This window comes from Sinocyclocheilus anshuiensis, unplaced genomic scaffold (genome assembly GCF_001515605.1).
Source record: "Sinocyclocheilus anshuiensis isolate Anshui unplaced genomic scaffold, SAMN03320099.WGS_v1.1 scaffold447, whole genome shotgun sequence".
NCBI lineage: Eukaryota > Metazoa > Chordata > Actinopteri > Cypriniformes > Cyprinidae > Sinocyclocheilus > Sinocyclocheilus anshuiensis.
The window spans coordinates 617,720-632,019 of record NW_015552615.1 but is presented as its reverse complement, the minus strand read 5'-3'; the positions used below and the strand labels follow the sequence as shown (position 1 = coordinate 632,019).

General features: G+C 36.8%; 1 protein-coding gene across 8 annotated transcripts in view; it reads right to left on the bottom strand.

Moving 5' to 3' along the window:
* LOC107666068 (E3 ubiquitin-protein ligase Itchy-like) overlaps positions 1–14,300 on the bottom strand; it is a 28,511-nt gene that overhangs the window by 6,022 nt on the left and 8,189 nt on the right. For 3 of the 8 annotated variants that reach the window (XM_016457159.1, XM_016457158.1, XM_016457162.1), the window contains exons 4-19: positions 11,491–11,615; positions 10,742–10,873; positions 10,560–10,614; positions 9,395–9,558; positions 6,828–7,017; positions 6,557–6,652; positions 3,767–3,941; positions 3,038–3,107; positions 2,852–2,936; positions 2,218–2,346; positions 1,956–2,028; positions 1,272–1,343; positions 1,098–1,186; positions 835–994; positions 618–751; positions 344–484 (exon numbers count right to left, since the gene is read on the bottom strand). In XM_016457159.1, coding sequence (XP_016312645.1) covers positions 344–484; positions 618–751; positions 835–994; positions 1,098–1,186; positions 1,272–1,343; positions 1,956–2,028; positions 2,218–2,346; positions 2,852–2,936; positions 3,038–3,107; positions 3,767–3,941; positions 6,557–6,652; positions 6,828–7,017; positions 9,395–9,558; positions 10,560–10,614; positions 10,742–10,873; positions 11,491–11,615 — 1,890 coding nt within the window. Of the gene's footprint in view, positions 1–343; positions 485–617; positions 752–834; positions 995–1,097; positions 1,187–1,271; positions 1,344–1,955; positions 2,029–2,217; positions 2,347–2,851; positions 2,937–3,037; positions 3,108–3,766; positions 3,942–6,556; positions 6,653–6,827; positions 7,018–9,394; positions 9,559–10,559; positions 10,615–10,741; positions 10,874–11,490; positions 11,616–11,761; positions 11,802–12,196; positions 12,225–14,300 lie in introns of those variants that run through there. The other 5 variants (XM_016457167.1, XM_016457166.1, XM_016457164.1 and 2 more) reach the window with 5 other exon arrangements.

The following is a 14,300-nucleotide window of genomic DNA, read 5'->3' as shown; positions in this document are numbered from 1 at the left end:
TATTTATAATACATATACATTTTTTCATATTTAATATATAATTATATAAATAATAATTATATATTATATAATGTCATTATTATATGTAATAAAAGTAATTATATATATATAAAGCAGCTAACTTTGTAAATCTACAAAATATTTTAAATTATTATAATATAATATATATATATATATTATGTATACTATTTATAACTAATTTATAATTAAAAATGTGTATAATACATATTCATATTTTTTTAATATTTAATATATAATTATAGACATAATAATTCTAAATGTTATTTGAAATGAAAAACATTGTCTGTAATTTATCTGTGCTGTATAAGTGAGATTTTTTTACCTGATATACTCCTCTTTATTTTCCTCTGTCACCTGAATGTTTCCTCCATCAGGTTTGAGTTCATGTGTGGTGACTTCTCCCAAAATCTCCTTATCCACCGAGAAATACATCTCCAAGCCACATTCCTCTATGTTATTATCCCTATGGAAAAACATTTCATAGTTAGGACCAATAATGATTCTTAATTTCCTAGTAATTCATATCCCCAATTATCACACTTTTAATGCCCAAGCCCTCACTATTGTCTCTTATTATCTCTGTAACTCATTCTCACTTGATCCAGATGAGCGAGTTGTAAAACTCCGGGTCGATGGACTCCAGGTCTTTCAGAGCCAGAGGTTTGTTCAGGATGCGCTTATAAAAAGGCAAAGAGAAGCCCGTGTCTATGAACTTCCCATGAAACAGAGCCTGTGTGAGAGAGAACAGAAAAAGCTCAATGCATTTCAAACGAAGATTCTTTAGTGTGTCTCCACTGTCCAGGTCTGTCGTACCATAGCGATGAACCGGCCAATGAACTTGAAGTATTTGAGGTGGTCAGGGTTGATGAAGGAGGCGGGGTTAATCTGCAGGCAGTAGTTGTCTTTGCCGGCATACTCGAACAGACAGTACATGGGGTTCAAGACCTCGTGAGACAGCAGGAAGAACCATTCCCTATGACAGAAACACAACATTATTGTGTGTGTGTGTGTGTGTGTGTGTGTGTGTGTGCATATAGCAACTAAACTCATCACTTCCTGTAAATGATGCAATATACCTGGCCACGCCTCCATAGTCAAGTCCCTCCTCCCCTGGGAAAATAACCCACAGTCTCCGTCTCAGATCTTGCGGATGGCAACTCATAATCTAAACAAATCAATTCACAAGCATTTAACTTCTGTCTGCATGCCACAACTACACAAATAAAGCAGAATTAACTTGTCAAATTTACCTGCTGAAACGAGTCCTCGAACAGTGTTTTGCGGCTGACGTGGATCTTAATGTGCTGAGGCATTGCTAGTTGCTTTGGTATTAAAAACGGATTTTATTACAAAATAAATCACACATGCAAAAACCTTTTTGTTTGCTTTGGTACTATTTTCATAAGCCTTTTACGTTACTCATCTCTAAGCACAGCTCAAATAAATACTTTTTTTTCTTCAAATGCTTATGCATACCGTCAAAACAAAATCCCTTTTATCGCACCTAAAAACCATTTTGCATAATTAATGATGTGTCATTTATTATAACTGATTAATTATACTAAAATTAATGATTGTATATTAATTATCAAACCATTGTTGTTAATCATTATGATTATTAATTATATATAATACCTGAATTTTTAAAAAAATCAAATTTTTAAACATGAAAAAAATAAAAGTTAATTAACAGCCATTAAAATGACTAGATTTATTCTGTTGTGTTTTGCTGATTAAAACTTCAAACAATGAAGATTTAAACACTGACTCTGTAAAAATTAATCACTTACAAGCGTAATGAAAGAACAATAGCCAGTTTTTTTAACAAAAGCTTGATCAGTTTTGTGGAGTTCTGAAGATTAATGAAAATAGTGTCAAAGCAACTAAAAAAAAAAAGCATTTTTAATTAATGCCACTTGTATGTGAGGTCCTACCTGACACCAGAAGCGGAAATAGTGCACTTTGGCTTTAAAGTCTCGTACGTATGTGATCTGAGGGCCGTTCTCACTGCAGGTTCAAAAAGACAGAAACAGACAACTGTAAAACATTAATACACAATATTATTTAAAACAAGCCCTGCAGTAAACTTATGTGAAGTATTTCTATTTCTGTTTACGTATGGCATTTTGAATGTATGCATCTGAGAATGTCACAAAAGACCTTCTCTTTATATATCAAGCTATTAAAAGGACTGACAGGGAGGATTTTCCTGTACGGGGATCGATGTATGTCGTTGTTCTCCTGTTGTGATCGACAAAATAGGGAATCCCGTCCACTGTGAACCTCATCTCCCAACTCTCCGGCAAAGGCTTCTCATTCAACAACCTGACACACAAAAACAGCTCATTTCAACAAACATAATATTGCATGTCATTTCATTCTGTTACGTCTAACATGATTAAAAAATAATATTCATATAGTAAGGAGACAATTTAGGGTTATTATAGCGAACTAAAAGTATTAAAAGATATTTTGTTATTTAAAATGAAGCTGAAATAAAAGAAAATATAAATATTAGATGAAAAACTGAACAAAAATGAGAAATGTTGCTTTGGAAATTAACTAAAAAATACTAAATGGAAATAAATGAAAACTAAAAAATATCCCGAACAAGTGCATAAAATTACAAAAATTTTACTTAAATTAAAAAAAAATATATATATATACAACTAAAATAGAAATGAAAAAAAAAACCTAACAAAAACGACAAAAGTAAAAAAAAAGAAAAAAAAAGAAAATATAAAATATTTAAAAAGCTGCGTATAAAAAAAAGTGTATAAATAATTAATAAAATAACACTGGCAGTGGATAGTTTGTGATTGCGTCGCACCCTTGTGTTCGAGGGTCTTCCCACTGTGTGGATCTCGTAGGATGGTGAACAAAATACATCCTCCTATTACTGTCTGTCCGTTTCTCTGTGGGCCACACCAGCAGACACACACAGGTTCAAGAAAAGACAGCGTGACCTGCTCTATTACGAGGGTATGCCGCATTAAATGATAGAGCGGTGACTCACCCCATCCCGGCGGCAGAGGACCCAGAGGGTCAAACTCTTTATTAGCTGTGGGCGCGAGCTGTTCCTGCAGCTGAAGAGAAGAGCAAGGACAGCTCGGGTTATTTAAAAATCATTTAAAATCCCTTGAAAAGAGTCTGACTGGCTGACTGATCTTTCTCTTTTATGTAGGCCTGTCGCAATAATCAATATATCGACTTATTACGCAATATATGTACATGCCTAGTATATGCCTAGGCCTGGGCGATAAAACGGTATCGATATTTATCGACGGTACACCTTCTTCGATAACGATATACAAAATGTTCGATATAGTGCACGATATAGGCACGTGCTCTGAGTGACGCAGACCGCACACACAAACACGAACACATGCTGAATTGAGTGCTGTACCTGCCTGTGATGAGGAGCTTGTGAATAAAAAAATTAATATTAGTCGAATTTAAAATAAACATTTGCATTTGAATGTTAGGAGTGGGTCAGGGAGCGTCATCAGTGGTGCACGAGATGCGGTGATAATGATGTAAGTGACGTTGTTGCATTGTAATGTTTTGTTAGTCTTGCCCACGAGATGCGCAGTTGCTGCGTTATTCATTCAAAATATTAGAGAAATATAGAGGCTCGATGTAGAGGCTTAAAATGACAATAATATCGCCTATTGCAATTATTTCTGGGGCAATATATCGCACAACAAAAAGTTGTTATCGTGACAGGCCTGATGAATTCACTCACTCCGTAGATGAATCTCTGGTTGAAGCGCTGCATGGCTCCTTGCAGCTGACTACGCTGGTTCTGCCACTCCTCGTAGTTTCGGACCGACTCGAGTGTGGGTCTCTGCCATGTGGTGGTTCTGTTTATATGATCCACGTAGTACACACGGCCCATCGGGTCCAAACGACGCTCCCAGCTACCACAAAACACACACAAGATTCTCCAAACAACTGCTCATCAAGGACACTTTCTGACCTTGGGTTTTATTCACCCGCAATTTTTACATTTACAATACCTTTTTAAATAACAATAATAATAATCATCATCATCATCATAATAATAACACTTATTATTGTAATTATTAGTAGTAGTAGTATTTAAAAATGAAATATTTTTTGAAGATAATTGATGACAACAACAACAACAATAACAATTATGATTATTATATAATTATTATTACTATTTCAGTATAATTATAACTGTTTAGCATTTCTTTTTCATACCAATTTTATCTAAAAGGTCAGTGGTCACATGTCGGAGAATAAAAAACCCCACTTAATAATAATAATAATACTAATGTGTCATTATATAAAAATATGTGTCATTGTTATTCTTAATATTATTATTTCCTATTAATTCAAAATTAACAATGATCATTTTTGATGATGATTGCTGATAGCAAAACAACAACAACAATAATTGTTATCATCATTATTATTATTATTTTAAACACAAATAATTATTTTATTGTTACTTTCATACATAAAATTCAGCTAAAAGGTCACAGGTCAGAAAACATAAACCTTTAAAAAAAGAATAAAAACAATAAAAACATGGCATTTAAAAATAAATATCAATAAAAGTACAAAAACTAAACAGGCTTTAAATATATGAATCCAAAGTCCTCTTAAATGCTATATCAACAGATGCTGTTTTAAAACGAATGTCTGGGAGCTTGTCTAACGTCAGTAGGTAAATACACAATAAAAACATATGTAAGCAGCGAATTGATGAATCTGTAAAACTATAAAGTGATCTCTAAAGAAGACAGCATGGTTACCCTGCTGGTAGCGGTTCTGGTCTTTCCCATGTGGTTCTTTTCTCAATGTGATCCACGTAGTAAACGTGGCCGTTCTGATCCACTCTCTGCTCCCAGCTACACATATTAACCAAGAAACAAAAAGAAAAGATATCAGACTAAATCCATACAGGCTTGCTATTAAATAGTGTCTTCATTTTCACTCAGTCATCCTGACATTTAGCAGCATCAAGATGTTTTTGATTGCATTGACTTGCTTGTAATTTTCCTTCACTGTAATTGTATGACGTACCCAGGAGGAAGAGGGCCGTTACTGATCAGTGAAGCTCTGGGTGGCGTTGTACTGGCCCTCGGGGCCTGGTTTGACCCTGAACCTGAGCTTGACCCCTGACTCTCTGTTTCTCCGTTCTCACACACCCGTGGAGATGTTTCTGGGCTGGGAGCGCTGCTGCCGTGAGTGGGAGTCGAGCCAGCAGAGGACGCTAAAAAACAATGCAGGCAACTTTGCCTTAAAGGCTGCATTTACACTGGCACAAAATGCCTTGCCTTGCAATATCTGACACAGATCGGAATTGGTTGCACGTGTAAACACAAAAATCCACACGAGATCTGATTTTTTTGTATCGGATCTGGGCCACTTCCAAATGTGGATTTCAATATCCGATATCTGGACATCCGAACTACGTGTAAACACACATATCCAATTCCCTGCAGAACTCCCAATGCGAGGGCGGCACGTTTGCCCATAAAGATAGCGTTTTAATGCCGGCTTGCTGTATGCGCTCGTATTGAGAAGGAAGTATTAATATTAGTAATATTACTAATACCAAATATTACTAATGCACACTTATTAAAGCGATTAAATAACATGACTATCTGTGAAAAAGTGCACAATGTTTATAAACCAAATATAATTAAGTTGCTTAAACAATTATAAACAAAACAGCATCATGTATGCATAGTTTAATAAAAAGGGACAAAAGCCTATCACACAGAGTACTTTTTTCATTTAAAAGCATGAGATGCAGTGGGATGGGAAAAAAATCCCATCATAAAGTCCAAGGACATGCTTTTTTAAAAGTTGAACTTACTTTAATTTGACATTTTACATGCTTTCTAAACATATGGCTCTCTTGTGCGAGACATGAGTGCAACGCTGATAGACGTCCCTCTAGAAAATGTGCAAAATATGCGTTCTGTGTGAACAGCTTGGTTTCGGTTTTGACCTAAACAAGATCTTCTCCGCAATGATGTTCTCTTTTTCCACAATATTTTGAATGAACAACACAGCATCGCCGCATCTAGTGGGTTCAACTGGATAGGCTGACAAAAACATTAAAAAGCAATGACATATACATCGTCATCGCATTTCATGCGCCACTGATAAGGCTGTCTGACACACACCTAACATTCCAATGCAACGTTTTTGCATTCGAATGTGGATTTTTATATATATTTTTTAATTCTATGAATATTGGAAATTCAAATTTTTATTTGCAGCCCTACTGTAAACTAGGGGTGGGAATCGCAGGGTACCTCACGATACGGGCATTTAAAAATAAATATCAATAAAAGTACAAAAACTAAACAGGCTTTAAATATATGAATCCAAAGTCCTCTTAAATGCTATATCAACAGATGCTGTTTTAAAACGAATGTCTGGGAGCTTGTCTAACGTCAGTAGGTAAATACACAATAAAAACATATGTAAGCAGCGAATTGATGAATCTGTAAAACTATAAAGTGATCTCTAAAGAAGACAGCATGGTTACCCTGCTGGTAGCGGTTCTGGTCTTTCCCATGTGGTTCTTTTCTCAATGTGATCCACGTAGTAAACGTGGCCGTTCTGATCCACTCTCTGCTCCCAGCTACACATATTAACCAAGAAACAAAAAGAAAAGATATCAGACTAAATCCATACAGGCTTGCTATTAAATAGTGTCTTCATTTTCACTCAGTCATCCTGACATTTAGCAGCATCAAGATGTTTTTGATTGCATTGACTTGCTTGTAATTTTCCTTCACTGTAATTGTATGACGTACCCAGGAGGAAGAGGGCCGTTACTGATCAGTGAAGCTCTGGGTGGCGTTGTACTGGCCCTCGGGGCCTGGTTTGACCCTGAACCTGAGCTTGACCCCTGACTCTCTGTTTCTCCGTTCTCACACACCCGTGGAGATGTTTCTGGGCTGGGAGCGCTGCTGCCGTGAGTGGGAGTCGAGCCAGCAGAGGACGCTAAAAAACAATGCAGGCAACTTTGCCTTAAAGGCTGCATTTACACTGGCACAAAATGCCTTGCCTTGCAATATCTGACACAGATCGGAATTGGTTGCACGTGTAAACACAAAAATCCACACGAGATCTGATTTTTTTGTATCGGATCTGGGCCACTTCCAAATGTGGATTTCAATATCCGATATCTGGACATCCGAACTACGTGTAAACACACATATCCAATTCCCTGCAGAACTCCCAATGCGAGGGCGGCACGTTTGCCCATAAAGATAGCGTTTTAATGCCGGCTTGCTGTATGCGCTCGTATTGAGAAGGAAGTATTAATATTAGTAATATTACTAATACCAAATATTACTAATGCACACTTATTAAATAACATGACTAACATGACTATCTGTGAAAAAGTGCACAATGTTTATAAACCAAATATAATTAAGTTGCTATAAACAAAATAAACAAAACAGCATCATGTATGCATAGTTTAATAAAAAGGGACAAAAGCCTATCACACAGAGTACTTTTTTCATTTAAAAGCATGAGATGCAGTGGGATGGGAAAAAAATCCCATCATAAAGTCCAAGGACATGCTTTTTTAAAAGTTGAACTTACTTTAATTTGACATTTTACATGCTTTCTAAACATATGGCTCTCTTGTGCGAGACATGAGTGCAACGCTGATAGACGTCCCTCTAGAAAATGTGCAAAATATGCGTTCTGTGTGAACAGCTTGGTTTCGGTTTTGACCTAAACAAGATCTTCTCCGCAATGATGTTCTCTTTTTCCACAATATTTTGAATGAACAACACAGCATCGCCGCATCTAGTGGGTTCAACTGGATAGGCTGACAAAAACATTAAAAAGCAATGACATATACATCGTCATCGCATTTCATGCGCCACTGATAAGGCTGTCTGACACACACCTAACATTCCAATGCAACGTTTTTGCATTCGAATGTGGATTTTTATATATATTTTTTAATTCTATGAATATTGGAAATTCAAATTTTTATTTGCAGCCCTACTGTAAACTAGGGGTGGGAATCGCAGGGTACCTCACGATACGATACGAATTACGATACATGGCTCACGATACGATGTCACGATACAGTGATTCTGCAAATCGATATATTGCTAGACAATTCTATAATGATACATCATGATAACTATGAAAACAAAATGCCTGTGAAAAGGTTAAGTGCAAGTTTTCTCTCTTTATTCAAGTCCAAACTGTTAGAAAACAACACAAAAGTTCTGTAAATCAAATTTAACATGCTAAGGAAATTAATCATTTTATTCTTGGACTTACTAAAAGCTTACACTTTTCTTTGTGTGTAAACCAACACATTTAACTGCTTATCAACTTTATATATAGCCTATATATAAACCTGGTACATTTCAAAATTTACCTGGAGTGCTTTCTCAACCTTTCCTCTCCTCTCATCATAAAAACGGAGCCCCGCACACATGACATGCAGGGAGGAAAAAAGCCATTCACATCGTGTCTTTTGCGCGCTCAGGTTCGTTATTTCAAATGTAGACGCGCGGCAAGCACACACACTGCACACTTCTGTGCCGCATTACGGCTCTGACGAGGTTCTGTTTCGTCGTCCATGCCATAGGTGCAGATTTATGTTTCTGCCGTTCGGTGCCCACTGCCCACACTGCGTAACGCGCACTTGCAATACCTGGGAGAGAGGGAGAGCATCCAGTTTTGTTGACATAAAACTGGATGCCCCGGGGCACTCTCTCTCACTCAAATACTGAGGGAAATCCACCTGAGATCCGAGCGGAGAGGTTAGGCTACTCACGGACTCGATATGTGCTCTGCAATAATAATGTGATCGATGCCTAAAGTCCACGCTGATAGCTGTTCCGGGGCAGTTTTTTAGTTCTCATCTCCATAAACATATATATAGCAGTAGAGCTAATACAGTGGCTGGAAATCTGTTTATCCTTCGGTTCCTCGTGCTTCCCCATCTTCATAGAGAACACGTTCATGGTTGCTCAGAGCGCTTTGGAAAGAAGGTGGAAATGATGCGGCCACGATTTCCACGCATTTTTTAGATGCTGGGAGCAGGGAAATGTATATAGAGTGCCTTATTGTAGTAATATATTGTAGTATTGTATTGTAGTAAAATATCGATATTTGGCGCCAGATATCGATTCTCGTATCGCATGGAGAAGGACAATGATATATCGCCATATCGATATTTGTCCCACCCCTACTGTAAACAGGCGGACCAAATAATTGGATATGGTCAAAAGATCGGATCTGTGCGTTAAGACTTGCAGTGTAAATGCAGCCAAAGAAGCCTTAAATCCAAACTCAAATGCTATGAAAATGCAGGATGTGAGTCCTCTGGTAATGTTCCTACCTGTGGAGGAAATAGGTTTATGCGGTGAGGCGGGTGGCGGCCGCTGGGGTCGAGGTGGCCTCAGGGCCCCTGCGGATGGAGAGGCAGACACCGTATTTTCCACTGCATGACCGTTGGGCAGCGGTGCTTCATCAGCGATGTCACTGGATGGGGAAGAATGTCGACTAGACCAACAGCAAACAGACACAAACGTCCAGGTGATTGGTGATAGCTAAAAATATACAGATTTTTTAACATCAAGAAAATGTCTGTTTTCTGTGCATGATGACATATAAGCTTTATATTCCATAATTGAACTGCTAACATTCAAAAATCTGGCCATAATTTTTATGCATTCAATTAAAATGAAGGAAATTTAAATAAGAATGAATTACAGCTAAATAAATAATTTTACAAAAACATTCCTGCTATTTGTGCATGACAAATCATTTTTATATTCCATAATTCAGCTATTAATATTCAGTAATCTGGCCATCATTTTTTATACTTTTTATTTTGAAACTGCATTAAACTGAAATAAAAAAACAATTTAAAGCTACAAACAAAAATAATGTTTTTAAAAAATACGTAATTTTTAACATCTACAACACTGCTGTTTTATGTGCATGACATAGAAGTTTTATATTCCACAATTAATCTGCTAACATTCAATAATCTGGCCATAATTTGTAATGCGTCTTATTAAAACTGAATTAAACTGAAATAAAATAAATTACAGTTAAATAGAAATTTAAATGCTAACAACTAATATTCAATAACAGCAGCTGACATAAAATTACCGAAATTAAAATTAAATCTAAATAGAAAGATTTTTTAAAAAATTAAATCTACAACATTCTTGTTTTATGTCTCCACAATTCAACTGCTAACATTTAATAATCTGGCCATAACTTTTATGCATAACATTTTTTATTTTTACTTTTATTTTAAAAGTAAATAAAAATTATGAGAATATATAACAGCAGATAAAATAAAAAGGCTTTTATGTATCAATAAACTATGCATTATGATCTATAAAACGTCAGAGTAGGCAGTCAACATATTTCCCTGGAGAACTAATTTCACTAAGAACACAAACAAAAGTAAAGAAGAAAGATTCAAGCTCTTTTTCTACACATATTATGGTAGCATTCCCTCAGAAATAGCATAGCAATTTTTATTTTACCTTCCTGCTACATCCCCGTTCAGTTTGGATTCTCCATTTACAACAGCATCTGTGACTGAAGAGAAACAATACACAATGTCACGTGTGGGAAATATTTATTTTAAACAGCAAAGAATCTAAATCTATTAACTGCTGTTGAAAACAAGCCGAGTGTGTTTTGTAGGGATAAAGAAGGTCTCAACTGTGCTTTTGTTCCTCAGAAGCAAAAGTCTCGGGATCCACCTGCAGTCCATCGAGACACACTGAGAGATCTCCAACCATCTCCGCACGCTCTCTGTCTGAACTCAACTGCAGCGTCTGCACCACCTCACTGACTGAGACACACACACACAATCTTTACAATAACACTACTTACAGAACTAAAAGATGAATGTTAACAGCCTGTAAAAGCAGCATCCTGATTGATCAATGAATTTCCATGACATTTCCAGGGTATATTGAATAAAAATGTTTAAACCATCTTGTTTCAAAACATTTCATGAACGAATCATTCTGACTGAGTTATGAATAGATTTAAAAGATTCATTGAAAAGAACTGACTCGCAAGAATGATTTGCTCACATGTCAGGCATCACTGCAGTTTGCAAGCATGTTTTACCACAAGAATAGCAATAGAAAGCTGATTAAATAAATGTACGCTTTTAAAGCATATTCATAGAAGCTGAGCTGGAAAGCTAAATTGACTTCACGAGGTAAACAAGCTCACAGTGACACTTAAGATTGCATTCACTCAATCTGCAGTTCTGTAATTCACATTAGCTGTGAGTGTATCTGTAAAGTATCTGAAAATACTCTTTGTTTGGTGCTACGAGTCCGTTTACCTGCCTTTCTCCATTACAAAGAGGCAATAAAACCCAAAACGCTCTGAACACACACTACAGAGGCCTGACTCTGAATAAGATTCACACAAGTGGAGAATATGGAAACTCACTCTTCATATTGTTGGCTTTTAAGGTCTCGCTGACCTCCAGAGCGGCCATGCCCAGCAAAATGTCCGATTTAAGTGTCTGATGACTCCAAACCCGGAAAATTAACTTGCTGAAAGGGGTGACGATCCTATAAGCAATATGATCAACAGAGCAGCGTTGTTACAGCTACATGAAAATAAAACTATTAAAATGACAATTTTACATAATTAAACTGAAGCTGAAATAAAATATACATTTTTAAAAAATTAAATAAAATTAGAAATATTGCCTTACATTTAAGTTGAAATTAATGGTCAACCGATATATCGCCAAGGCCGATATATCGGCCGATATTTGGCATTTTTCAAATATCGGCATTGGCCGATAAGTTTTTCTGCCTGGCCGATGTGTTCGAGGCGGGACTTTTATTTTGACGGCGCTGAGAACGGCAGCGCCAGAGCACACAGTGCTCACATTCTCCCTCTTCATTGTTTGTTGTCGTTGTTTAACAGTTCTGCCTAACACAGATAGAAGTCTGTCTAATAATCAGATAGAACTGTTGAACAAATGATTTAAAAGGTATACAAAAAGTATTATAACGATTGCTTTTATATTATTAGTAACAGAAAGGCAGACAAAATACTTTCTCGTTTGCCGTCAGCATTCAGCAAATACGCATATCATTTAAACAAACCTTTAAATTACTAATGAACATTTAATTTCACAAACCTTGCAGACTTAGTCAAATCCAGCTGTGAGATCTTGTGAAGTGTGCATTTGTATCCTGCATGATTGTGTGTGCTCTGCGTGACAGTCGATCCGTGCGAATTGAATCCGGACAGGAGGAGAGTTCAGCTTCACTGGAGACGCACTGATCAACTTTAAACTCGTTATTTCAAACTATGCTGATTTATGCATTTGCGCACTGTCATATTCATGTCATTTTTACTGCGTGCTGCATGTAAAATGAGTGTTACCTTGGCTTTAGTTGAAAAAATATGATTCCCAAAGCACACAAACTTCCCAGATTACCGAGTGCCCTGTTGGTTACAGTGTTTACTTTCTTTTTGTTTATATATTTTAAAATATTTCTTTATTTGTGAAAAATACTGTAATAGAATTATAGAATCAGGAAGTTGTCATCTAAAGTATAAGTATGTTTATTTTACACATTTATTTTTAATATAATTCATTTTCAAATTATTTCAAGTTTCTCAAACATTAATTAAAATAAATAAAAATTATAATTAAAATAAAAAATATACTTATATATATATCGGCTTTATATCGGCTCTCTAAGATATTGGCATCGGCTGTCAAAAAAACATTATCGGTCGACCACTAGTTGAAATACTAAAATTATTAAAACTAAAATAAATATAAATTAAAACTAAAAAGAACAATTATAAAAACACAAGAAAACTATTTAAATAAAACATAACGCGTGACGACGTACATGATGCGTGGGGACATAAATGATTTGGCGCCACACCGGTGTGGAAATGACCTTTCGAGAAACAATGAAAAATTCGCTATTTGTCGTGTATGTTTTGCATGATGATATGATGAATGGATGGTTAATTTTTAACAGCAGATTCAGTGACGTTAGAGCTGATCTGCGCCTCACTGCACGCGTCTGCGGCGCGTTACGGCTCCACGGGAACCGGAGCTGATCGCGGCCGCTCTAATGCTTGTGTATACCGGCCAACCGCGGCACGTTTCTGAAGCGGCTCTCGATCTGCGCCTCACTGCACACGTCTGCGGCACGTTATGGCTCCACGGCTACCGGAGCTGATCGCGGCCACTCTAGTCAGTGCTTGTGTTTACGAGCCAGCCGCGGCATGTTTCTGAAGCGGCTCTCCACGCTGCTTGGCTAAAAATAGTCTTTTGTGAGTTGTCACAGCGTGGAGGACGGAACAAATTTTTGTCGGAGCCATAAGGGATAACGGTAACATAACACGCTGATTGTGGGCTGCTTTTAAATTAACATTTATTTATGAAACAAAATATCTTCTTTGGCCATATATTAGCCTACTCAATAGCATTAACAGGCTTTACTCCTTTCAAACTTTACCTGGAATGTCACCGTTTCTGTCACTACAACTTCCCGATCAGGCGAACAAACACACACACACACACGAAATCGTCTGCCTCATGAAAAAAATGTATTAAAAAAAAAATGTAGTTAATATTTGCATCATTTATTATTTATGTTATCCACCCGCGACCCACCCGCAAATAATCAGAATGCATTTTTTATTACCCGACCCGCGGATTATCCCCAGCACCCGTGGATATAGGAAAAGCAAAATATGTTTGCCTTGTAAATCAGACGGACTTACTGAAAATGCTAATTCATTCTCTGCCAGGAGGTGCTTCAAAGCGGGAGAAACAGGTTTCCCCAGTAACCGCTGTACACAAAGCAGCGCTGAGCTCACTAACGCTGCTTTATCAGGCATATAACATGTAAGATGAAATGAAAATGACAGAAAATTTTCTAAAGATAGTCTTCCTTCAGAAATACAGTGATATAAAAACACCCACACCTCGTTTTGATTTTTAAACGTGCAGTACGTGCTCATGTTTATTCAACCAAGCCTTTTGGAAAATCCGTCAGTTTTGATATTGTGGCAAGCCACAAATAAATAAATGTATGGGAAACACATCCCACAGCACAACCACCTGAGCCCAACTTCAGTCTACTCATCACCTTAACTTTAACTGCGTTTGTAGCCGGCGCCATAGCCAGACTGATAAACAAACACAGACCGGAAGTTAAAGGGGTCATATGATGTTGCTAAAAAGAACATTATTTTGTGTATTTGGTGTACTG